General features: G+C 38.8%; 1 protein-coding gene across 1 annotated transcript in view; it reads right to left on the reverse strand.

Moving 5' to 3' along the window:
* Positions 1 to 23728: 23728 nt before the first annotated feature.
* LOC111749762 (uncharacterized) overlaps positions 23729 to 27990 on the reverse strand; it is a 33031-nt gene continuing 28769 nt past the window's right edge. Inside the window, exon 4 of the mRNA XM_023544653.2 lies at positions 23729 to 27972. Coding sequence (XP_023400421.1) covers positions 27928 to 27972 — 45 coding nt within the window. The 3' untranslated portion in view covers positions 23729 to 27927. The remainder of the gene's footprint in view (positions 27973 to 27990) is intronic.

The raw sequence follows: 27990 nt of genomic DNA on the forward strand, positions 1-27990 counted from the left end.
TATCAATTTCCAAGGTGGAAACTACCCAATAAAAAATTGCAACTTTACCTAGCTCAAAAAAACTTGCAAGAATAAAGTGGAAACATATTTAAAATAACTCACCACTGGGTTTTAATTATCATTGAACTTATAAAATCATATTTACAAATAAATTTTCAGTTATTAGAAGAAATGTATCTGTAATTATGGGAGTAAAGTACTGAGGCCTTCAGGCCCTACCGCCTACCCCAGCAGCAGCAAGCAAATATATTTAAAAAAAAAAAATATATATATATATATATATTAGTGACCTACAAATTGTTAGCATTAATAATAGGTTACTTAGAAAAAAATAAAATTCTTTCTTTTAAGTTTGAAAACAAAACCAGTTAACTACATTATTATTTAATGAGTAAGAACTGGTTTTAGAAAAATTACAACAAATATCTTGGTAAAATAATGGTGATTTCCCCAAATAGAAATGAGCAAATACCTACTGTCACCACTAGTAGAACCAGTCTTTTCTCTCTTACTATCAAGTCCTTCTTGAGTCTTCTGGAACAAAACATGAAAACAGACAGGCATTTGCAAGTAGAATCTTTTGGAAATGTTATGCAATTCAATCTACTTACCAGTATGATGTGAACAGAATTCTACCAAACATTCAGAGAGAGCCGACACCAATAGTACTCAAACTATTCCGGAATATAAAAAAGGAATACTCCCAAATTCTTCCTGTCGGCTGGCCAGGTAGCTGTCTTCCAAATTTCTTGGCATATATGAGTGACCACTTCTAGTGCTGTATCCATTTGTTGAAACATCTCAATTGGTATTCTGTCAATTCCTGAAGATTTGTTTTTCGCCAACGCCTTCAGTGTAGCTTGGACTTCTTCCTTTAGTACTGTTCTTAATCATATGCTACCTTCTGAAATGGTTGAACAGCAACCAATTATTTTTGGTACAGTGACTCTGTGTATTCCTTCCGTCTTCTTTTGATGCTTCCTGTGTTGTTTAATATTTTCCCCATAGAATCCTGCAATATTGCAAATCGAGGCTTGAATTTTTTCTTTGGTTCTTTCAGCCTGAGAAATGTTGAGCACATTCTTCCCTTTTGGTTTTCTATCACCAGGTCTTTGCTCATTTCATTATAATACTTTACTTTGTCTTCTCACTCCTCCCTTTGAAATCTTATGTTCAGCTCTTTTACTTCATCATTTCTTCCTTTCACTTTAACTACTCTACGTTCAAGAACAACTTCCAGAGTTTCTTCTGACATCCATTTTGGTCTTTTCTTCCTTTTCTGTCTTTTTAATGAACTCTTGCTTTCTTCATATATGATGTCCTTGATGTCATTCCACAATTTGTCTGGTCTTCAGTCAAGAGTGTTCAATGTATCAAATCTATTCTTAAGATGGTCTCTAAATTCAGGTGGGGTATACTCAAGGTCATATTTTGGCTCTTGTGGACTTGTTCTAATTTTCCTCAGCTTCAACTTGAACTTGAATATATTCCACAGCAGGCCCCTGGCCTTGTTCTGACTGATGACATTGAGCTTCTTCATCATCTATTTACACAGATGTAGTGGATTTGATTCCTGTGTATTCTATCTGGTGAGGTTCATGTGTATAGTTGCCATTTATGTTGTTGAAAAAAGGTATTTGCAGTGAAGATGTTGTTGGTCTTGCAAAATTCTATCATGCAATCACCAGCATCATTTCTATCATCAAGGCCATGGTTTCCAACTACCAATCCTTCTTCTTTGTTTACAACTTTCACGTTCCAATCACCAGTAATTATCAATGCATCTTGATTGCATATTTGATCAATTTCAGACCACAGAAGTTGGTAAAGGTCTTCTATTTCCTCATCTTTGGCCTTAGTGTTTGGTTCATGAATTTGAATAATAGTCATATTAACTGGTCTTCCTTGTAGGCATATGGATATTACCCTTTCACCGACAGCGTTGTACTTCAGGATAAATCTCGGAATGTTCTTTTTGAGGATAAATGTGATGCCATTCATCTTCAATTTGTCATTTCCGGCATAGTAGACCACATGATTGTTTGATTCAAAATGTCTAACACCAGTCCATATCAGCTCACTAATGCCTAGGGTATTGATCTTTATGTGTTCCATTTCATTTTGACAACTCCCAGTTTTCCTAGATTCATACTTCATAATTCCATGTTCCAATTATTAATGGATGTTTGCAGCTGTTTGAGAAGAAACAGTTGCAAATGAGAAGATTTTGAGTCATGCCACATCAGCAAATGAAGGTCCCAAAAGCTCGACTCCATCCATGTCATTAAAGTTCTCTCTACTTTGAGGAGGCAGCTCTTCCCCTGTTGTATTTTGAGTGCCTTCTAACCTGAGGGGCTTGTCTTCCAGCACTATATCACACAATGTTCTGCAGCTATTCACAAGATTTTCACTAGCCAGTTTTTTTTTTATTATTATTTTTTCATAGGTAGACTGCCAGGTCCTTCTTCCTAGTCTGTCTTAGTCTGGAAGCTCAGCTGAAACCTGCCTACCAAGGGTGACCTTGCTCGTATTTGAAATACCGGTGGCAAAGCTTCCAGTATCACAGCAACACGCAAGCCACCATAGTACAACAGACAGACACAAGGTGGGTATATACATATACATATACACACACATATATATACATAAGTTGTTGTCAGGTACGACTGAGTCAATTCCAACTCATGGCAAAGCCATGTGTCTACAGTAGAACCGCTCCATAGGGTTTTCAAGGTTGTGACCTTTTGGAAGCAGATTACCAGTCCTGTCTTCCAAGGTGCTTCTGGGTGGACTTGAATTGCTGACCTTTTGGCTGGTAGTTGACCACTAAACTATGTGAGCCACCCAGGGACATGTGCATATCTATATGTGTGTGTGTGTGTGTGTGCAATGAATACCGAAATTATACAAAGCCTACAAATCAAACTTTGGTAAAAATAACTCTATTTGTCTGCCAGTAGAAATGTTACAAAAGGAAAGAATCACCAGGTGGCCTTTTGAAGGAATGCAGGAGATTAGAGAACTGTACAAACAGGAGAGGAACACAGACCAAGTGAGTTCAAAATATCCCCTATCTTCAGATTTCTGTTGTTTAAACTGAAGCCTAACATTTCTACTTGAAAAATCTCCCTTTTTAAATTTAATCAAGATATAGAAGGAAAAAACACATCTATGGCTCTAGTCACCTTATACCATCGCCCCTCTTCTATTGCCCAAAACCAAAACAAATCCGTTGTGGTGGAATCAATTTCAGCATATTGGTAATGGGATTGATAAGGCTCAAAATACTCGCTTGGCCACATTTAGCAGTGCAGTAATTCACTGTGCATTTAAAGTTCACAAGTCATACACAGATTCTCTCTTTACCTTTCTTTCTTCTCAGAGTCTTGTAAGGAGACCTGGGGTTGCCACCAGGGAAAGGCAGGCCTCCCAGGTCTTAGGGAGCTGGTCATTGCTTCTCACAAACCTATTAACTTGTGGCTGTGCAGAGGGTGATGATGTGACAAAATATTGGTTAGGGTTGGAAGCAGCAGATGACAGGTCCTGCTTAGGCTTACGTAGGGTGCGTCCTTACAGCAGAATGCCTTTAAAATAAGCACTGATAAATTGGGGTGTGCCCAAAGGAAGGAAGCCCCTTCGGAAACACTGAACTAAGATATGTGAATCAGATAAATTGTCCCGAGCTTTCCACCTCCAAGCTTGACTGTGTTCCTTGAAGTGAAAGCAGTAGATTTGCAGGACTGGTGAAGCAAGAAAGGGGCACATAATATGATTTGCCTCAGGCCCTGCACCTCCCACCCTACCCAACCCCAAGGATTGTCCTACTTCCTAGAATTAATTAGAAATAATACGATCAATAAAGCATTAACCAGCCTTTTGAAATTCCTCTCGGGTCAGCAGGCATGGACCCTGCTGAATTTTATTTTATACTAAAGAAGTTAACCCATCCTTGATTTTATTTCAAAAGTCAAGGTAATAAGGAAAACACTTCTTCCATTTCCAGGAAATTCATTTACCAATTGGCATCTCACGTATGATATCATTTACAGTAAATCTGGAGCTAAAGAATTGAAGGAAAATGTTTTCTACCTAATAATTATCCTACTGATCTTTGAAACTTTTTAGGTGCCAATTTTAATTAATAGTAACACCTCCCTTCCACGAGCAATAATAGTCACCTAACATGGTGATTCATGTAAAATAACTAAAATTTAGAAAGTGAGAGAAATAAAAGTACTCTAAGACAATTGAATGAGGCTATTCATTGCCGAATTTTTGAAAAGGCAGAACCTTTTCAAAAATCAGCCAAAATAGCCAACACGGGGGGACTAGTTAAATGAATTACTGTACATCCACTCAGTATATTCTGCTCTTTGCTCTTTTATTTTCAACTAAACTTTACATCTTGGAGGTCTTTATAGATCAACAAGAAAATCCATTTAAAAAAGAACCTCTGTGTTTTTCTGGGAACATCTCTAAGATATACAATTTTCTTTTAAAGGACAGTATGATCCCATTAGTATAAATTTCTTAAAGTATGGAGTGCATGTGTCCTCAGGAAGGTATATTCATTTATTCAACAAATACATATAATGCCCCACTACGTACCATAAAAAAAAAAAAAAATTTATTTATTTTTTTTTTATGTACCAGGCACTTGGGAACATCTCTAAGATATACAATTAATTTTTTTTAAAGGACAGTATGATCCCATTAGTATAAATTTCTTAAAGTATGGAGTGCATGTGTCCTCAGGAAGGTATATTCATTTATTCAACAAATACATATAATGCCCCACTATGTACCAGGCACTCTTCTGTTCTAGATATTAGAGATACAGAGGAGAACAAGACAAAATTCTTATTCTCATGGAGTTTGTGAGTAGAAAGATAATAAATTGATAAATAAGATAATTGAGATAATTTCATATAGTGACCAATGTTATAAAGAAAATAAAACAGATTGTTGGGGAAACCATAGGGTAAGCTAAGACCTGAAGGCCGGACCAGATCGGGGAGAGTCCTTGGACACTCACACAGCACAAAAGCCAGTGAGCTAAAATACAACCAAGGGGGATGGTGGAAGATAAAGTTGAAAAAGCAGGCAGGGTTAGATAATAAAGAATCTTTCCACATGATCTCACGTGAAGAATTTATCATTTATTCTATATGTAGTGGGAAACTAATGAAGCTGGGGTAAGGGGGAGGTGACCCAAAGTGATTTCCATGTTTTAAAAGGTACATAAAATCTTCGCTGACCCCAAAGATACAATTAGAAACAACTAACATTGGGGGAGAAACTTTTTATTCATTTCTTAAATTTTATTTAATTATTTTTTGGTGTAAATATACACAGCAAAAGATACACCATTTCAACAAATTTTACATGTACAATTCAGTGACATTGTTTACATGCTTCAAGTTGTGTAACCTTTCTCACTATAATATTCCAAATTATTTCACCATCATGAACATAATCTCACTGCCCCTAAACTTCTCATTTAACCTTTTGAGATGCTGTTGTCAGCTTGATCCCACATAGATAATTCTTTGAAAGAGCATAACATCCAAAGTGGACATACTTTACTAATTAAGCTAAATTATTTATTGATTCAGAGCAGACTAAAGGGGATAGTTTTGCTGTGAGGTTTAATGTTTAAAGATTATCTCAGGGCAATAGTTTCAGGCGTTAATCCAGCCTCAATGGCTCCAAAAAGTCTGGATTCCACTGAGAATTTGAAACTCTCTTCTTTTTTACCCCATTTGATCGGGATTCTTCTATAGAATCTTAGATCAAAACGTTCAGTAATGGTAGCTGGGCAACATCCAGCTTTTCTCATCTCCTGGCATAAGAGGCAGTTGTTCATGAAGGCAACCAGAAGCACATTCCATTTCCTCCTCCAACTCCTATCTCCTTCTTCCTCTTCTACTCCAGGTGAGTGGAGATCTATTGTTGTAATTTCTTCATTATTTTATTTTTTTTAAATTGTGTGCATATAATATTTGATTTTTTTTAATGAAAAAGAGTCATACCAAGAGTATAGTTATAGTAGTGCTGTCAACCTGGGGCAATAGCTGTGGGGTAGGAATACAAGGCAGCAAAGTAGCCCTAAGGATGTTTGTTTAGTTTTTCTTTAACATGCAATACTTTCTTCTAAGCATACCAGCAGTGTCACCAATCCTCGCCAGGCAAGATAATGTTATATTAGTCTTTAGAAAAAAATGTTAACATTTTTTAACATAAGCATTAACTAAGATCTCCAAGTTTCTAAATGCCCCATGAACACAGCCATTCCCCAGCTGTGTGACTTTGATTACTTAATCTCCATGAACCCCACCATGGGTTTCTGTAAAGGGGGACATGATAGCTACTTCAGAGGGGATGAGTTAATGCAATTGTTCTCAAACTTGGGTGTATGCCGGAATTGGCCAGAAACTTAATAAAGGATATAGAGCCTCACTGAGGTAGGATAGGGTCTGGGTATCAGCATTTTTTCAAAATTCCCGGGTAATTTTGATGCACACCTAAGGTTGAAAATCACTGAGTTAATGTATTTATCTAATCTAGTGCAATTCCTGGCACATGGGTTTGCTCCTTACCCCTGCCTCTCTTGTCTGAACCACAGACTAAGCGGCTTCTTTCACTTCAGCTCATGCTCAGACATGATTATTGTTGTTGTTAGGTGCTGTCGAGTTGTTTCCAACTCATAGCGACCCCATACACAACAGAACGAAGCAGTGCCCGGTCCTGCGCCATCCTCACAATTGTTGTTATGCTCGAGCTCGTTGCTGCAGCCACTATGTTAGTTCACCTTGTTGAGGGTCTTCCTCTTTTCCACTGGCCCTGTACTTTGCCAAGTATGATGTCCTTCTCCAGGGACTGATCCCCCCTGACAACATGTCCAAAGTATGTAAGATGCAGTCTCGCCCATCCTTGCTTCTAAGGAGCATTCTTGCTGTACTTCTTCCAAGACAAATTTGTTCGTTCTTTTGGCAGTCCATGGTGTATTCAATATTCTTCGCTGACACCACAATTCAAAGGCGTCAACTTTTCTTCTGTCTTCCTTATTCACTGTCCAGCTTTCACATGCATATGATGAGATTGAAGATACCATGGCTTGGGTCAGGCGCACCTTAGTCTTCAGGGCGACTTCTTTGATTTTCAATACTTTAAAGAGGTCCTTTGCAGCAGATTTACCCAATGCAATGCATCTTTTGATTTATTGACTGCTGCTTCTATGGCTGTTGATTGTGGATGCAAGTAAAACGAAATCCTTGACAACTTCAATCTTTTCTCCATTTATCATGATGTTACTCATTGGCCCAGTTGTGAGGATTTTTGTTTTCTTTATGTTGCGGTATAAACCATACTGAAGGCTGTGGTCTTTGATCTTCACTAGTAAGTGCTTCAAGTCTTTTTCACTTTCAGCAGCAAGGTTGTATCATCTGCATAATGCAGGCTGTTAATGAGTCTTCCTCCAATCCTGATGCCCCGTTCTTCTTCGTACAGTCCAGCTTCTCGGATTATTTGCTCAGCATACAGATTGAGATTGTTGTTGTTAGTTGCTGTCAAGTGGGCTCTGACTCGTGGTGACCTTCTGTATAACAGAACATAACCTTGCTCGGTCCCGTGCCATCCTCACGATAGTTGGTATGTTTGAGTCTATTGTTGTGGCTGTTGTGTCAATTCATCTCATTGAAGGTTTTCCTTGTTTTTTGTGACCCTCTACTTTACCAAACATGATGTCATTTTCTGGCGATTGGTCTTTCCTGATGACTTGTCCAAAGTAAGTGAGCCAAAGTCTTGCCATTCTCCCATCTAAGGCATATTCTGGTTGTCTAAGACTGACTTTTATCATTCTTCTGGAAACAGATCCATCCAGCCAAGCTGAGCCAAGATCAGCCGACCTCCCAGCTGATTTACGGGAACAAGCAAGTTTGGCTGAGAATAACAGCTGCCACAGACTATTCTCAGATATGTGAGAAATAAAGGCTCATCGTTGTGTAACATTGAATTTTGGGGTTCTTATTGCTTTTTTTTATCACACAGGAAGCAAACCAAAAACTGCTACAAATTTATTCCTAAGCACCTTACAGTATTTGTCATTACTATAAATAGAATTTGTTGTTATTTACATTTTTGAACACTTATTGCCCATAATAGAGAAACTACAGGTTTGTGTACATTTATCTCATATTTATCCACCTTATCAATTTCTCTTAGTAATTCTAGTTTTTTTGTTTGTTTACTAGAAGGTTGTTATGCAAAGGGGACATGAGTACACACATAACTAGTTCCAGGTGATGTAAATATAAAATAGGTGTCACTTGGGAAAAGCTACAAGCAGGAAATAGTTACAATGTATAATATTCTCTTTTCCATTATTTTCTACACAGTTTATACCTTCAATTTTGATTTCCTTTTAGATGTATGTTTTTTCCTTTCCAAATAGTTAATAATGGTTGCTTTTCATTATTTCTAGTTTTACAGAAATATGGTCAGAGAATGAGACCCCTAAAATCTCTATTTTTTTAAAGCCTTTTAAATAATTTATTTGGGGGAAGTTCATGATTCATTTTGTTAAGAGTTCAAGAGACATTGTGTAAAATGTATATTTGATATTCACGGAATTTAAGATTTTATAACGGACTATATTTATTATCTTTTTCAATTCCTCTATGTCCTTAGAAGCAAGGATAGTGAGACTTCATCTTACGTGCTTTGGACATGTTATCAGGAGGGACCAGTCCTTGGAGAAGTACATCATGCTTGATAAAGTAGAGGGTCAGCAAAAAAGAGGCAGACCCTTATGGAGATGAACTGACACAGTGGCTGTAACAATGGGCTCCAACAAAGCAACGATTGCGAGAGTGGCGCGGGACTGGGAAGTGTTTCATTCTTTTGTCCATAGGGTCACGATGAGTCGGAATCAACTCAACAACAGCACCAAACAACATGTCCTTATGGATGTGGGGGGGGGGGGTGTGAAAAAGGTGTATTGAAATTAACTACAAGTTTATTTTTGTATAGCTCCTCTTGGATTTCTTGATTCTTTAACTTTCGTTCAAGAGATGAATCACTCACTAACAGAAAAATGTACAAAGCTCAATAAATTTTCACAAGGTGAAATCCTACATAACCATAGCCTAGTTCAAGAAATACAGCATTGGTCATTACCTCAGAACGCCACTATCATGACTTCTAAAACTTACAGTACTGTCTGTTTAAAAAATATATATATATATATTTTAAATACAAAACATTCAGAACACATTCCTATGTACCTGGCTTCTTTCTGTTAAACAGATTTGTGAAATCCATCCATGATGCCATGTATAGCTATCATTTGTTTATTTTCACTGATGAAAACCAAAAACCCAGTGCCGTCGAGTCGATTCCGACTCATAGCGACCCTATAGGACAGAGTAGAACTGCCCCATAGAGTTTCCAAGGAGCACCTGGTGGATTCGAACTGCCAACCCTTTGGTTAGCAGCCGTAGCACTTAACCACTACGCCGCCAGGGTTTCCGATGTTCTACTTAATGTCCTAATTATTCGGCTCCCTTAAGACATATTATGACAGACAAAGAAAATTCTGGGATAATACTACAAATGTATATTATTTTCTATCTCTGGTGAATGTGAACTGCTTCTCATTTCTGATGGGTATTGAAAATATATATTCACCGATCAGTAGCTGCATATCACAAAGTCTGTATTAATCTGTTCTAGCAAAGATTCATTATCCAGCTCAGCAGCTCTAACTGGGGCTATTACTTAATTAAGTGACCAGTAGTCTCCCAACATCTGCCACAATTCACCTGGCTTTCTCAGGGCACAGAATGGTGAATTAAATGAGGAGATGATAATGTAGTAGATAGTGTGCCATGTGCTCAGCTTCTGGGAGTGTTGGTTGCTAACAGCTCACACCTGTGTCCTTCCATGGTCCTTGGCCTCAGTCAAAGAGAGTTGCCTCTCCCAAGTTTATACTCCCTCGCTGGGGGTAGCTCATATCCAATGAAAGACTAGTGTGGAAATACAAAGGCCTATTTTTCCCTTCCCCACCACACACATCTTGAATTTGGGACAATTATGAAGGGCCATGTCAGCTCCAGAACTCCTTTTGGGATTATGTGACGCCTCTGTCACATTGCACTGCAATTAACTTTTCCTTTTGCCCAGTCCTTATTTTGGTTCTCCCCACTTTTGACTCTATTTTTTTTTCCCTGTAGTCCCAAGAGGCTCTCAAAAGTTCTGTTTGCTTCTCAAATTCTTGCTCATCTCTTCCAAAATTGTCTGATGCTCCTTAGAAGAAAGAGGCCGCAAATGCTACGTCTCCCTCTAAGCCTGATTCTTGAACATATAATATTTTTTTCCCTTGTTAATTCCCTGGTGATTTTAAGCAAATTATATATTTTTGTCTTTTCAATTGTTATCAGCCATACAGTTAATCCAAATTACTTAGTCCATTATCACCATAAGCAGAATACTTTCCTTGCATATCTTATCTTTTAACTTATGTTTACTCTTTATATTTTTGATCTGTGCTTTGAGATATTCTTTCTAGTTAATCTTCTGGGCCATGAATTTTTATCTCAAAAGTGACCATCTTCCTCTTTAACACAGAGTATATTTGTTCAAAATCCTATGTTCAGCTCATTTTTTTCTTCTTTGTGTTCTTGAATCACATTGTATACTATTTTGTGTTATTGTTGTTCAGAATGTCTTCTGTCTCCTCCAGCAATTTTGTCCTAATCCTGTTCTCAGTTTTACTTGGTCCTTCTACCTCTGAATGCTGAGTCTCCTCAGTTGTGTTGTTTTTCTTTCACTGCTCACCTGGACTTTGGTCCATCTGGTAGGGTAGCTTAGAGTGGTCAATCACAAGAATAATGGAGAGTACAAACATCTCTGATCCTGTGGACTAGCAGCAGCTGGTCCTTACTTCATTGCTAAGTGCTAGATAAAAGCCTCTCTGCTCTGTGGTTTCCTTGTACTCTCCTAATCTCAGAGCAGAGGTGATCCAATCCACTCATTCAGCTACTTCCCCAAATTTTCTGGGGCCAAGGAGACTAGGCACATTCACAGTGAGGTCAGTTTTCTTACTAGGAGTCCATAGATCTCCAGAGGCCAAGCCTCATCCTAGTGCATCATGTTCTAATCAACATTCAGTCTCTTTGATGCTGTTTTCTAGAGCCTCTTATACCTCAGAGGCAATAAAGTCCTACACTGCACTCAGGACTGTAGGCAACCTCACCTGTTTCCAGTTACTTGCAAGCAAAGTAATAACTCTTTGCTCAGGAAAGAAATGGGTGGGAGACAGAAAGGGGAGGTGAGGCAGGATGCATTCAAATACCCATTTTCCCAGAATCCCTTGCTCAAGTACCACACTTTAAAATGGATGGCAACAAACTGAAAGGCATTCAGAAGGCAGCCCCCAGGACAGTGGGAGGTTTTAAAGCCCCACTTTACGAGGAGCAGTTGAATGATGTTGAAATAAAAGAAAAAGAAGATTCAGAGAAAGCATATTGTTGCTGTTTCTTAACATTAAAAGGTGCTGTCACGTGTTTAGTGAATAAAAGTTTATTCTGTGAGGTCTCAAAACTAGACATATGACCAATCAAGAAAAGTAAGTTCTTTATATAAAGGAAAACTTTTAAACTTTCATATTTGCGTAAAAAAGTACTGCCCAGGACATGAGTTTCCTAGATGCAGCAGGCCAAATAACAGCCCTTCCAAAATGTCCAAATCCTAATCCCCACAACTTGTGAATATGTCACTTTATTACTTTGCAGATGTGATTAAGAATCTTGAGATGGGAGATTACCCTGTATTACCCCGGTGGGCACAATGCAATCACAATGGTCCTTAGACAAGGGAGATAGGAGGCCTGGAGTCAGAGAAGGAGATGTGACCACAAAAGCAGAGGTTGGAGTGAGGCCACCACATGTAAAGGAATGTAGGCAGCCTCTAGAAGCTGGAAAAGGCAAGGAAATGGGTTCTCCCCTACAGCACCCAGAAAGAATGCAACCCTGCCAACACCATGATTTTAGCACCATGAATCTAATTTTGGAACTCCAGAACTATAGGATAATAAACCTGTATCATTTTAAGCCACTAAGTTTGTTGTATTTTGTTGCAGTAGCAATAGGAAACTAACACTCTACAACTAGAGAGATTGAATTATGGGTGAAAATACCTCATGTAAAGGTTTCATTTACCGTTCCCATAATACTCTTGTGAAGAGAGCAACTTCCTGCTATCTCTGCATGAAGTTGCTGTTGACTGATAACATGTACTTCAGGTAAAACCAACCCTGATTTTCAGGTCACAGCAGATTAGACCAGATATCATTGCGCATGCTAAAGGAAACTTGGTAAATTGAACATTAGAAGGCCTACTCCTCTGAGAAGATTGGAGCAAAACTCTGCTCAATAGGACACCCTGTATCAGATGATGAAAAATCAATAAAATGAGTTCCTCTTCTTAGGGATGAAGTCATACGCACATGGAAGTGGGTTACCATAGCTGTTGTGTGATAAATAATTGCTCCATTTCTCCATGTAGCTTGCTCACATGCCAGTCATGAAAGTGCAGGATAGAGATGTTTTCTTTGGGTTCAGCCTATGAATGTCAAGAAATCTCTACTCTGTAGCCTTTATTTTCCAAAAATAACAATAAATGGTGTCTTTCAGTATTTACAGTAACAAAAATATCACTAATGATATCCAGTATTTTATAACATTTCCCCATTGCTGTCGAGTCAATTCTGACTCATAGCAACACTATAGGACAGAGTAGAACTGCCCCATTGAGTTTCCAAGGAGCACCTGGTAGATTACGAACTGCCAACATTTTGGTTAGCAGCCGTAGCTCTTAACCACTAAGCCACCAGGGTTTCCTTATAACATTTACATGTCTTATTTTGCTAAATTCTAATAAAAAAAAAAAAAGTGAGGCAGTTGTTATTCTTGTCCTCTCTTCACAGATGGGGAAACTGAGGTGTACAGAGGTAAAAACAAACGAGTTCAATGATGTCATATAGATTTTAAGTAAGGGAATTTGCATACAAATCCAGATCTGTCTGGTTCCAAGGCTGGGCCCCGATGGGTCTGTAACAGTGGTTCACAGTGTGGCCTCCAGATGAGCAGCATTAGCATCACCTGAGAGCTTGTTAGGACTACCCCACCCAGACCCACTGAATCAGAAACTTAAAGGGTGGGGCCCAGGAATCTGTGTTTTAACAAGCCTTCTAGGTGGTTCTGATGCCTCCTCAAGTTTGATAACCACTGCTGTATACCATACTGCCTCTACAAAATAATTTTAAAGAAAGAATTCTGTGAGAAGAAATGATTTGAAAGACTTCTTGAAAAGACTTTGCTGTAAGCTGGGTCTCAGAGGGGGGAAAGAATAGAAGCGGATGTAAGAACACTATATTGTTTCTAGCATTTCCTCCTGTTTTCCCCATTGTACTATGAACACTTTGAAGAGACAGTGCTTAGCTCAGTACGGGCACATATACTTACTCAATACATTTTGATCAATGAATAAGATTTCTGAAGAGCAGATACAATGTAATATACTTCCTGTTCTAGGATAAAAATGAGATTGATTTTTGTACTTCCGCATTATCTATGCACCAAACTAAAAATAGCCCATCGCTGTCCAGTTGGTTCCGATTCATAGCAACCCTATATGACAGAGTAGAACTCCTCCATAGGGTTTCCAAGGAGCAGCTGGTGGATTCAACTGCCAACCTTTTGTTTAGCAACTGAGCTCTTAACCGCTGTGCCACCCGTGGTCCTATCTAAACACATAAGAAATTATATTTTAATTTTCTTGTCTTTAGAGTCTATCTCTGAACTCAAACACCTCAGCGCAAAATGTTCATGCCCTTATCTCACATGGCTCTCCATATAATTGCCACATGCTCCTATAGCATCATGATGATAATATGGTCAATAACGTTCAATTAGCTTTATCAACAAGCAGCTCATTGCCTAAACAGATGAAAGAGGACAATCCAAATTTAGACCTGTTAAGCTGAGATCTTTAAAAAACTGGAGGAAGAAATAAATCATATGAAGAAGAAAAATATTACATTTTGTAGGATATGAGATACACTTAGCACATTAAAATATGAAGTGGGCCAAATTTAATAAACAGATTGTTAAGTGATATTCCATTATAACTCATACAATGCTGAAATGCTGGGATATTTAACTTTCCTCCATTAAGAATAGTCCTCTTGGCACAGATCACAAAAGAGAAATGGAGTGTATTTATTTTCCATGGCAGCAATGCCCTTGCTGTGATTTTGATAAGCACTTCTTTAGTTATGCATTAGCACATACAAAATAATTAAAAAAAAATTTTTTTTAATAGGATTTTGAATTTACAGAGTTCTCCCAGAAAGGATGCTATGTCCTGAAAAATTATACCCAAAGTGACCCTGAGTGATAAAAAATTTCCCCCTGTGACAAAATGTCCCTATCCCCCAAAAGTAACTGAGAAGAAATGACCAAACAAGAGTCAGACAAGGCATGTCTTAATCAAATATAAATATGGAGCCTTAAATATTTTACATACTTTTTGAAAGGCATTGGAAACTTCTTTAGGAAGACGGATTTTTTAAAAAATTATTTTTATTGTGCTTTAAGTGAAAGTTTACAAGTCAGTCTGTCACATATAAGCTTATATACACCTTACTCCATACTCCCACTTACTCTCCCCCTAATGAGTCAGCCCTCTCCCTCCTTCCAGTCTCTCCTTTCATGAAGATTTTCCAGTTTCTAACCCTCTCTACCCTCCCATCTCCCCTCCAGATAGGAGATGCCAACATAGTCTCAAGTGTCCACCTGATACAAGTAGCTCACTCTTCATCAGCATCTCTCTCCAACCCATCGTCCAGTCCAATCCATGTCTGATCAGTTGTCTTCGGGAATGGTTCCTGTCCTGAGCCAACAGAAGGTTTGGGGACCATGACTGCTGGGATTCCTCTAGTCTCAGTCAGACCATTAAGTCTGGTCTTTTTATGAGAATTTGGGGTCTGCATCCCACTGTTCTCCTGCTTCCTCAGGGATTCTCCATTGTGCTCCCTGTCAGGGCAGTCATTGGTTGTGGCTGGGCACCATCTAGTTCTTCTGGTCTCAGGATAATGTAAGTCTCTGGTTCATGTGGCCCTTTCTGTCTCTTGGGCTCATAGTTATCGTGTGACCTTGGTGTTCTTCATTCTCCTTTGATCCAGGTGGGATGAGACCAATTGATGCATCTTAGATGGCCGCTTGTTAGCATTTAAGACCCCAGATGCCACACTTCAAAGTGGGATGCAGAATGTTTTCATAATAGAATTATTTTGCCAATTGACTTAGAAGTCCCCTTAAGCCATAGTCCCCCAAACTCCCGCCCTTGCTCTGCTGACCTTTAAAGCAGTTTATCCTGCAAACTTCTCTGCTTTTGGTCCAGTCCAGCTGAGCTGACCTTCCCTGTATTGAGTATTGTCCTTCCCTTCACCTAAAGTAGTTCTTATCTACTAACTAATCAGTAAATAACCCTCTCCCACCCTCCCTCCCTCCCCACCTCATAACCACAAAAGTATGTGTTCTTCTCAGTATATACTATTTCTCAAGATCTTATAATAGTGGTCTTACACAATATTTGTCCTTTTGCATCTGACTGATTTCACTCAGCATAATGCCTTCCAAGTTCCTCCATCTTATGAAATGTTTCACAGATCCGTCACTGCTCTTTATCGATGTGTAGTATTCCATTGTGTGAATATACCATAATCTATTTAACCATTCATCCATTGATGGACACCTTGGTTGCTTCCAGCTTTTTGCTATTGTAAACAGTGCTGCAATAAACATGGGTGTGCATATATCTATTCATGTAAAGGCTCTTATTTCTCTAGGGTATATTCCGAGGAGTGGGATTTCTGGGCTGTATGGTAGTTCTAACTTTTTAAGAAAACGCCAGATAGATTTCCAAAGTGGTTGTACCATTTTACATTCCCACCAGCAGTGTATAAGAGTTCCAATCTCTCCACAGCCCCTCCAACATTTATTATTTTGTGTTTTTTGGATTAATGCAAGCCTTGTTGGAGTGAGGTGGAATCTCATCGTAGTTTTAATTTGCATTTCTCTAATGGCTAATGATCGAGAGCATTTTCTCAGGTATCTGTTAGCTGCCTGAATATCTTCTTTAGTGAAGTGCGTGTTCATATCCTTTGCCCACTTCTTGATTGGGTTGTTTATCTTTTTGTGGTTGAGTTTTAAAAGAATCATGTAGATTTTGGAGATCAGGCGCTGGTCAGAGATGTCATAGATGAAATTTTTTTTCCCAGTCTGTAGGTGGTCTGTTTACTCTTTTGGTGAAGTCTTTAGATGAGCATAGGTGTTTGATTTTTAGGCGCTCCCAGTCATCTGGTTTCTCTTCGTCATTTTTGGTAATGTTTTGTATTCTGTTTATGCCTTGTATTAGGGCTCCTCACGTTGTCCCTTTTTTTTCTTCCATGATCTTTATCGTTTTAGTCTTAATGTTTAGGTCTTTGATCCACTTGGAGTTAGTTTTTGTACATGGTGTGAGGTATGGGTCCTGTTTCATTTTTCTGCAAATGGATATCCAGTTATGCCAGCACCATTTGTTAAAAAGACTATCTTTTGCCCAATTAACTGACACTGGGCCTTTGTCAAATATCAGCTGCTCATATGTGGATGGATTTATATCTGGGTTCTCAATTCTGTTCCATTGGTCTATGTGCCTGTTTTTGTACCAGTACCAGGCTATTTTGACTACTGTGGCTGTATAATATGTTCTAAAATCAGGTAGAGTGAGGCCTCCCACTTTCTTCTTCTTTTTCAGTAATGCTTTACTTATCCGAGGCTTCTTTCCCTTCCATATAAAGTTGGTGATTTGTTTCTCCATCACATTAAAAAATGTCACTGGAATTTGGATCGGAAGTGCATTGTATGTATAGATGGCTTTTGGTAGAATAGCCATTTCTACTATGTTAAGTCTTCCTATCCATGAGCAAGGTATGTTTTGCCACTTACGTAGGTCCTTTTTAGTTTCTTGCACTAGTACTTTGTAGTTTTCTTTGTATAGGTCTTTTACATCTTTGGTAAGATTTATTCCTAAGTATTTTATCTTCTTGGGGGCTACTGTGAATGGTATTGATTTGGTGATTTCCTCTTCTACGTTCTTTTTGTTGATGTAGAGGAATCCCAGTGATTTTTGTATGTTTATCTTATAACCTGAGACTCTGCCGAACTCTTCTATTAGTTTCAATAGTTTTCTGGAGGATTCCTTAGGGTTTTCTGTGTATAAGATCATGTCACCTGCAAGTAGAGATAATTTTACTTCTTCCTTGCCAATCTGGATGCCCTTTATTTCTTTGTCTAGCCTAATTGCTCCAGCTAGAACCTCTAGCACAATGTTGAATAAGAGCAGTGATAAAGGGCATCCTTGACTGGTTCCCGTTCTCAAGGGAAATGCTTTCAGGCTGTCTCCATTTAGGGTGATGTTGGCTGTTGGCTTTGTATAAAAATAGAAAATTATTATTATTATTTTTTTTTGGCTTTGTATAGATGCCCTTTATTATGTTGAGGAATTTTCCTTCAATTCCTATTTTGCTGAGAGTTTTTATCATGAATGGGTGTTGGACTTTGTCAAATGCCTTTTCTGCATCAATTGATAAGATCATGTGGTTTTTGTCTTTTATTTATATGGTGGATTACCTTAATGGTTTTTCTAATATTATACCAGCCTTGCATACCTGGTATAAATCCCACTTTGTCGTGGTGGATTATTTTTTTGACATGTTGTTGAATTCTATTGGCTAGAATTTTGTTGAGGATTTTTGCATCTATGTTCATGAGGGATATAGGTCTGTAATTTTCTTTTTTTGTTGTGTCTTTACCTGATTTTGGTATCAGGGATATGGTGGCTTCATAGAATGAGTTAGGTAGTATTCCATCATTTCCTATGCTTTGAAAATACCTTTAGTAGTAGTGGAGTTAACTCTTCTCTGAAAGTTTGGTAGAACTCTGCAGTGAAGCTGTCCGGGCCAGGGCTTTTTTTTGTTGGGAGTTTTTTGTTTACCTTTTCAATCTCTTTTTTTGTTATGGGTCTATTTAGTTGTTCTACTTCTGATTGTGTTAGTTTAGGTAGGTAGTGTTTTTCCAGGAATTCATCCATTTCTTCTAGGTTTGCAAATTTGTTAGAGTACAATTTTTTGTAATAATCTGATATGATTCTTTTAATTTCAGTTGGGTCTGTTGTGATGTGGCCCATCTCGTTTCTTATTCAGGTTCTTTGTTTCCTTTCCTGTATTTCTTTAGTCAGTCTAGCCAATGGTTTATCAATTTTTTCAAAGAACCAGCTTTTGGCTTTGTTAATTCTTTCAATTGTTTTTCTGTTCTCTAATTCATTTAGTTCAGCTCTAATTTTTATTATTTGTTTTCTTCTGGTGCCTGATGGATTCTTTTGTTGCTCACTTTCTATTTGTTCAAGTTGTAGGGACAGTTGTCTGATTTGGGCTCTTTCTTCTTTTTGTATTATGCATTTATCGATCTAAATTGACCTCTGAGCACTGCTTTTGCTGTGTCCCAGAGGTTTTGTTAGGAAGTGTTTTCATTCTTGTCGAATTCTATTAATTTCTTTATTCCCTCCTTAACGTCTTCTATAACCCAGTCTTTTTTCAGCAGAGTATTGTTCAGTTTCCAAGTATTTGATTTCTTTTCCCTAATTTTTCTGTTATTGATTCCTACTTTTATGGCTTTGTGGTCTGAGAAGATGCTTTGTAATATTTCGATGTTTTGGATTCTGCAAAGGTTTGTTTTATGACCTAATATGTGGTCTATTCTAGAGAATGTTCCATGTGCGCTAGAAAAAAAAGTATACTTTGCAGCTGGGTTGGGTGGAGTGTTCTGTATGAGTCAATGAGGTCAAGTTGGTTGATTGTAGCAATTAGGTCTTCCGTGTCTCTATTGAGCTTCTTACTGGAAGTCCTGTCCTTCTCTGAAAGTGGTCTGTTGAAGTCTCCTACTATAATTGTGGAGGTGTCTATCTCACTTTTCGGTTCTGTTAAAGTTTGTTTTATGTATCTTGCAGCCCTGTCATTGGGTGCATAAATATTTAATATGGTCATATCTTCCCAGGCTATTGTCCCTTTAATCATTATGTAGTGTCCTTCTTTAGCCTTTGTGGTGGATTTAACTTTAAAATCTATTTTGTCAGAAATTAATATTCTACTCCTGCTCTTTTTTGCTTGTTATATTTTTTCCATCCTTTGAGTTTTAGTTTGTTTGTGTCTCTAAGTCTGAGGTGTGTCTCTTGTAGGCAGCATACTGACGGATCGTGTTTCTTTATCCAGTCTGAGACTCTCTGTCTCTTTATTGGTGGCTTTAGTCCACTTACATTCAGTGTAATTATAGATAAGTATGTGTTTAGTGGTGTCATTTTGATGCCTTTTCGTGTGTGTTGTTGCCAATTTCATTTTTCCACTTAGTTTTTTGTGCCGAGATTTTTTTCTTTGTAAATTGTGTGTTCCTCATTTTCATAGTAGTTGAATTTATGTTTGCTGAGTTGTTATGTTTTTCTTGGTTTTTATTTTGAGTTATGGAGTTGTTATACCTCTTTGTGGTTACCCCTATTTTTCTAACTAAAAACCTAACTTGTATTGTCCTATATCACCTTGTTTCCCTCTCCATGTGGCAGTTCTATGCCTCCTGTATTTAGTCCCTCTTTTTGATTATTGTGATCTTTTACATATTGACTTTAATGATTCCCTGTTTTGAGCATTTTTTCTTTTTAAAATTAATCTTAATTTGTTTTTGTGATTTCCCTATTTGAGCTGATATCAGGATGTTCTGTTCTGTGACCTTGTGTTGTGCTGGTATCTGATATTATTGATTTTGTTACCAATTTCCTTTAGTATTTCTTGTAGCTTTGGTTTGGTTTTTGCAAATTCTCTAAGCTTGTGTTTATCTGTAAATGTTTTAATTTCACCTTCATATTTGAGAGAGAGTTTTGCTGGATATATGATCCTTGGCTGGCAGTTTTTCTCCTTCAGTGCTCTATATATGTCATCCCATTGCCTTCTTGACTGTATGGTTTCTGCTGAGTAGTCTGAACTTATTCTTACTGATTCTCCTTTGTAGGAGACCTTTCTCTTATCCCTGGCTGCTTTTAAAATTTTCTCTTTATCTTTGGTTTTAGCAAGTTTGATGATAATATGCCTTGGTGATTTTCTTTTTGGATCAATCTTATATGGGGTTCAATGAGCATCTTGGATAGATATCCTTTCGTCTTTCATGATGTCAGGGAAGTTTTCTGCCAACAGATCTTCAACTATTCTCTCTGTATTTTCTGTTATCCCTCCCTGTTCTGGAACTCCAATCACACGCAAGTTATTCTTCTTGATAGAGTCCCACATGATTCTTAGGGTTTCTTCATTTTTTTAAATTCTTTTATCTGATTTTTTTTCAGCTATATTAGTGTCAATTCCTTTATCCTCCAGGTCCCCCACTCTGCATTCCAGTTGCTCGATTCTGCTCCACTGACTTCCTATTGTCTAATTCTGTAATTTTACTGTTAATCTTTTGGATTTCTGAATGCTGTCTCTCTATGCATTCTTGCAGTTTATTAATTTTTCCATTATGTTCTTGAATAATCCTTTTGTTTTCAACTGCTTTATCAGTGTGTTCCTTGGCTTTTTCTGTAGATTGCCTTATTTCATTTCTGAGGTCATCTCTGATGTCTTGAAGCATTGTGTAAATTAGCTTTTTATATTCTGCATCTGGCAATTCCAGGATTGTATCTTCATTTGGGAAAGATTTTGATTCTTTAGTTTGGGGAGTTATAGAAGCAATCATGGTCTGCTTCTTTATGTGGTTTCATATCGACTGCTGTCTCCGAGCCATCTATAAGATATTGTAGTGATTTATTTTATATTTGCTTACTGAGTCTTATCTTGTTTTGTTTTCTTTCAATATATGTAGATGGTCTACTAGATTGCGCTGTCTTGATTGTTGTAGCCCTTGAATCACTTATGTCCTATTCCCAGCTGGTTAGGGAAGTTACCAGATATATAAGCCTAAGAGTCCATTCACTATTCTTGAGTAGAATCTGATTTTGGGTTATCAAGTGTGTGATGCAGACTGTCACCTATCCACCTAGAGAAGTAGTGGTGATAGTTGTGTGCACCGGCTTCTAGTAGCAGCAGGGGGTCACACTCCAGGGGGGGCAGGATGCTGACAGGCTTCCCCCAAGTGCCAGTGCAGTAGGTGTGTCTCTATTCCTAAAGCACTTTGGTGGGTGGGCTCTGCAGCTGTACCTTAGGCCCCCAGTGCATGTACCTCTACAGATTGGTAGGTGTCACCATCCTCAGATCCCTAAGGCAGGAGGCTAGGTGGTCCGGGGGAAGCTTCAGCCCTCAGTTCCCTGCTGTGGGTCAGTGAGGGCTCTGTTTAATACGCAGAGATATCAGACCTGGGAAACTTGTCTTTCCAGTAATCCACTAAAACAATTACAGTCAGATCCCTATCAGAATTGCCTTTGCATTATAATAGCCACCTTGTTCCCTGTAGGGATGAAAGCCCAAGACTGTGGATCTCATATGCTTGGCTGGAGCTGGTTCTGTATTTTCAGTCCAATTTTGGGAAGTCAAGGAAGGATTTTTGGTCCCTGGGTTTTTTGTAGCTGCTTCTCTCAGGCCAGGAGAATGGCTTAGGAAAAGATAAAAAAAAAAAAAAAGAAACCCGCAGAGCACTTCACTCTCTGGCTCAGGAAATTCCAATGTTAATGAAGCCGCCTGGGAAGGGGAGGGGAGGGATCAGATAGATAGGAGAGAGTAGCACCCCAGAATATAAACAAAGTTACTTATCTTGCTTGGAGATGAGTGTTTTATCTGAGATTCCTGAGGGGTGTGTAGTCTGTGTGCGTTGGCTGGGTCGAGATTGCCCCCGAGGGTCAGGCCCGCATCCTGCGCTTATGCTGTCTCAGAAACTGTGGTCTGTTCCTCCGCTCCCAGTCCAAAGTCCAGCGCCAAGGTTCCCCGGCTGGGACGCTGCACTCCAGGCTCCAAAACCAGTCACTGCCTCCCGGTGCCTTCTCCTCCTGTCAGCCGCATTGCTGTGCTGCTTGCGTGCACTGGCTGGGCTTCCCCTGAGGTCACTTCTGGGGGCTAGGGCTGCGCCCCATGTTTGCGCCGTCTCAGGATGCCGTGCTCAGCTCCCCTGTGCCCGGTCTGAAGCCCGGCACCAAGGTTTTGTGACTGGGACGCTGGCTCCAGGCTCCGAAAACAGCCACTGCTTCCCCGTGGTTGCTCGTTCTCAGTCTGTGTTACTTAGGTCAGCTCTTTAGATCTGTGTTTGATGGTCAGGGTTCGTAGATTGTCATGTATGTGTTCGATTCACTTGTTTTTCCTAGTCTTTGTTGCAAGAGGGATCCAAGGTAGCTTCTACCTAGTCAGCCATCTTGGCCCCCGATTTTCGGTTATTTTTGTTAACATATAAATCTGTATTATAGCTTCCTGCAGGATATTTCAAAATGGAGATCTAGTTTGATTAAACCCAGTCTATTGCAAAAGGAGTAGTGCAGAGCTAAAATACATAAGCAAAATAAAAATGATAGAGATAAATATCAATGGAATTTAAGATGCTTTGGATCAGCATGCAAAGGCTCTAACAGTCTATGGTTTAGGACAAAGAAGTCCTATTTACTCAAGTAAGACATCACTGATCCAGGCAGCCAAGGTTTTTAATTCTTGTCTTTTCTGTGTGGAATGGACCTAGTGACTTGATTCTAGCAAACAGAATATGGCAAAAGTGATGGCATATTAGTTCTGGGATTAGGTTACAAAAAGACCGTGGCTTCCATCCTGGGTCCCTAAGTCACTCACTCTGAGAAAAGTCATTTGTCACGTTAAGAGCTGCCCTGTGAAAAGGCTCACATACCAAGGAATTGAGGGAGACCTCTAACCAACAGCAAGTGAAGAACAGAGGCTCTCAATCCAACAGCCTGAGAGAAACTGAATCCTGCCAACAACCATGACATGAGAGCGAGCTTGGAAGTGGATCCTCCCCCAGTCAAGAATCAAATGAGACTGTACCCCCAGCTGACAGTTGCCTGCAACCTCCAGAGAGACCCAGTACCAGAGGCAACTAGCACCCAACTCACAGAAAATGTGAAGTAATAAATGTTTGTTATTTTCAGCCACTTAATTTTGGGGAAATTTGTTAAGCAGTGATAGATGACTAAAACAAGAGGTGGTGTGAAGTCCTAAGGATAAAGTGTTTTTCTATTCAAGAAACAAAAAGAGAACTCACAGCTAAAGTTTAGTATTGGCTCCAAGGTTGAAAGGAGAATGTATTTTAGAAGTGTGTAACTCAGAAGATCTATGCTTAGACAAGAAAAAAGATCTTCAGAGCAAGGGTTAATGACAGCAGAGAGGAATGGAAAAGATGGATCTAGGTCCTAAATCCTTCTCAAGTAACCTAGTAAAGTGAGAATTTACTTTTACTTTTGATTAAAGTACATACTTTGAAATTTCTTTGTGGAAGAAAAACATTTAGCTGTGGCTTGGAACTAACTATTCTGAGCTGTGTTAAAGAACAAGGCAGAGAGGGAAATGGGAAACTATCAGAGAAGGAAGATCAGGGAAGCCCTGCCCCAAAGAATTTTCTCTCTTTTTAAGTGAGGAAATTCCCTACTTGGGCTTAGTTTAAAAAAAAAAATCCACTACAGCACTTATTCTGTACTGCAAGAGTTGGTTTATGAATCTGTATTCTGTTCCAGACTATGAGAAACTATGGTTGAGTCTTACTTATACATGTATTCTGACGCGTTTCTTGAGATGTAGAACATAGTAGGTATTCGAGTATTTAGTGAAACAATAAAGCAATGAATGAGCAACTATAATGAGTTAGGGTTTCTTATATCATAGTGTGACTGGGTTATTCTTCAACCAGTATTTCACTCTTCTGGTTGTTGTTGTTGTTAGCTGCCATCCAGTCAGTTTCAACTCATAGCAACCGTATGTACCACAGAACAAAACACTGCCTGGTCCTGTGCCATGCTCACAATTGTTGTTATGCTTGAGCCCACTGTTGCAGCCATTGTGTCAATCCATCTCATTGAGGGTATTCCTCTTTTCTGCTGATCCTGTACTTTGCCAAGCATGATGTTCTTCTCCAGGGACTGATTGCTCCTGACAACATGTTGAAAGTACGTAAGACACAGTCTCCCTACCCTTGCTTCTAAGGAACATTCTAGTTGTACTTCTTCTAAGACAGGTTTGTTCGTTCTTCTGGCAGTCCACAGTGTGTTCAATATTCTTCACCAACACTACAATTCAAAGGCATCAATTCTTCTTCCATCTTCCTTATTCATTGTCCAGTTTTCACATGCATATGATGCGATTGAAAATACCATGGCTTGGGTCAGGCGCACCTTAGTCTTCAAGGTAACATCTTTGCTTTTCAACACTTTAAAGAGGTCCTTTGCAGGAGATTTGCCCAAGAAATGAGTCTTTGGATTTCTTGACTGCCATTTCCATGGCTGTTGATTGTGGATCCAAGTAAAATGAAATCCTTGACACTTCCATCTTTTCTGTTTATCATGATGTGGCTTATTGGTCCAGCTGTGAGGACTTTTGCTATCTTTATGTTGAGGTGTAATCCATACCGAAGGCTGTTGTCTTTGATCTTCATCAGTAAGTACTTCAAATCCTCGTCACTTTTAGGAAGCAAGGTTGTTAATGAGTCTTCCTCCAATTCTAATGCTGTGTTCTTCTTCCTACAGCCCAGCTTCTCAGATTATTTGCTCAGCATACAGATTGAATAGGTGTGGTGAAAGGATACAACCCTGGCACACACCTTTCCTCATTTTAAACTACTCAGTATCCCCTCATTCTGTTCGAATGACTGTCTCCTGATCTTTGTATAGGTCCCTCATGAGTACGATTACTGTTCTGGAATTCCCATTCTTTGCAATGTTGTCTATAATTTGTTATGATCCACACAGTCAAATGCCTTTGCATAATCAATAAAACACAGGTAACCCTCTTCCTGGTATTCTCTGCTTTCAGTCAAGATTCCATCTGACATCAAGCAATGATATCCTTTGTTCCACATCCTCTTCTGAATCCAGCTTGAACTTCTGGAAGTTGCCTGTCGATATACTGTTGCAACTGCTTTTGAATGATCTTCAGCAAAACTTTACTTGCATGTGATATTAATGACATTTTTCAATACTTTTCATATTCGGATGGATCACCTTTCTTTGGAATGGGCACAAATCAGTGGGTTAGCCAGGTAGCTGTCTTCCAAATTTCTTGGCATAGACAAGTGAGCACTTCCAGTGCTGCATCCATTTGTTGAAGCATCTCAATTGGTATTCTGTCAATTCCTGGAGCCTTGTTTTTTGCCAATGCCTTCAGTGCAGTTTGTACTTCTTCCTTCAGTATCGTTGGTTCTAGATCATATGCTACCTCCTGAAATGGTTGTACAGCAACCAATTATTTTTGGTACAATGACTCTGTGTATTCCTTACATTTTCTTTTGATGTTTCCTGTGTCATTCAATATTTTCCCCATAGAATCCTTCAATATTACAACTCAAGGCTTGAATTTTTTCTTCAGTTCTTTCAGCTTGAGAAATGCCAAGTGTGTTTTTCCCTTTTGGTTTTCTATTACCAGATCTTTGCACATTTCCTTGTAATATTTTGTTTTCTTGAGCTGTCCTTTGAAATCTTCTGTTCAATTCTTTTACTTCATCATTTCTTCCTTTCACTTTAGCTATTCTACATTCAACAGCAAGCTTCAGAGTCTCTTCTGACATCCATTTTGGTCTTTTCTTTTCTGTCTTTTCAGTGACCTCTTGCTCTCTTCATGTATGCTGTCCTTGATATCATTCCACAACTCATCTGGTCTTTGGTTATTAGTGTTCAGTGCATCAAATCTATTCTTGAGATAGTCTCTAAATTCAGGTGGGATATACTCAAGGTCATATTTTGGCTCTCTTGGACTTGTTCTAATTTTCTTCAGCTTCAACTTGAACTCGCATATGAGCAGTTGATGATGTGTCCCACAGTCAGCCCCTGGCCTTGTTCTTACTGATGATATCGAGCTTTTCCAACATCTGTTTCCACAGATATAGTCGATTTAATTCCTTTTGTTGCTGTTTATGTTGTTGAAAAAGGTATTTGCAATTACTAAGTCATTGGTTTTGCAAAATTCTATCATGCAATCTCCAGCATCATTTCTATCACCAAGGCCATGTTTTCCAGCCACTGTTCCCTCTTCGTTTCCAACTTTTGCATTCCAATCACCAATAATTATCAATGCATCTTGATTACATGTTTGATCAATTTCAGACTGCAGAAGTTGGTAAAAGTCTTCAGTTTCTTCATCTTTGGCCTCAGTGGTTGCTGTGTAAATTTGAACAACAGTCATATTAACTGGTCTTCTTTGTAGGTGAACGGATATTATCCTATTGCTGACAGCATTGTACTTCAGGATAGATCTTGAAATGTTCTTTTTGTCAATGAATGCGACACCATTGCTCTTCAATTTGTCATTCCCGGAACAGTAGACCATATGATTGTCCAATTCAAAATGGCCAATACCAGTCCATTTCAGCTCACTAATGCTTAGGATATTGAAGTTCATCCGTTTCATTTCATTTTTAATGACTTTCAGTTTTCCTAGATTCATACTTCATACATTCCACATAACAATTATTAATGGATGTTTGCAGCTGTTTCTTCTCATTTTGAGTCGTGCCACATCAGCAGATGAAGGTCCCGAAAGCTTGGCTCCGTCCATGTCATTAAGGTTTACTCTACTTTGAATAGGCAGCTCTTCCCCTGCTGTATTTTGTGTGCCTTCTAACCTGAGGGACTCATCTTCCCACACTATATCAGACAATACTCCGCTGCTATTCATAAGGTTTTCCCTGGCTAATTTTTTCAGAAGTAGACCACCAGGTCCTAGTCTGTCTTAGTCTGGAAGCTCAGTTGAAATCTGTATACCATGGGTGACCCTACTGGTATTTGCAATACCAGTGGCATAGCTTCCAGTACCACAGCAACACACAAGCCACTGCAATATGACAGACCGACAGGTGGGGTATTCAACGGGCACTATACTAAATACTTTTTATGCATCGTTTCACATAATTCTCACAATACCAGTGTGAAATAGGTACAGTTATTTGCATTTTACAAATAAGAAAATTGAATTGACTCACTTTACATATCCCACACAAATACTGACACACACCAAAAATGAGGTATTCATCATATATTCTTTTATGGGAGTTTTTCTTGGGTAATTTTTAAAATATGTTTGACACATCCACTAGTTACTGATTTTGCAGTTTAAGTCTCAAAGAAAAATCTAATTTCCCTTATTTTATAATTTCTTGGGTGGCAAGCCACTGTTGCCCCCATATACCACCTGTTGCCCTTTAAGCATGTGATTTTATATACTTTTTCTGAGGTTGGAACCCCCCGTGTTCAGCTGCCTTGGCCTAGAGATGGGCACACCACGTTACATGTGCAGGAATCTGGACCAGCAAGGTGCTGACTGCATGTGGGAAGTGGTATTTTTGGAGGCAGTGTGGGGACAGTTTTCAGTATCCACTCCATGTAGTAATGACAGAAACAACAGCATTAATGCATAGATCAGACTCTCCCTAAAATTTTGAAACAACTTGACCCCGTTGGAATATTTTCTTAGAAATAAGCTGATCAATTTTGCCGTACTTTAATGCCAACGGCTGTGTCAGCATTGCTGATTTGGAGGCCAATTACATGATTTTATAGCTATTCTGGGAAAACATGAACATACTGGAAATAGAATGGCAGAGAGTATGAGAAGGGACCGAAAATGGAGACAAGCCAGATTGTTAATGACTTCCATGTTGCTCAGCAGAAATCATCTCCCATGGTCTCTGTTGATATAGTTTGAATCTAGGAAAAAAAAAATCG

Source organism: Loxodonta africana, chromosome 8 (assembly GCF_030014295.1).
Source record: "Loxodonta africana isolate mLoxAfr1 chromosome 8, mLoxAfr1.hap2, whole genome shotgun sequence".
NCBI lineage: Eukaryota > Metazoa > Chordata > Mammalia > Proboscidea > Elephantidae > Loxodonta > Loxodonta africana.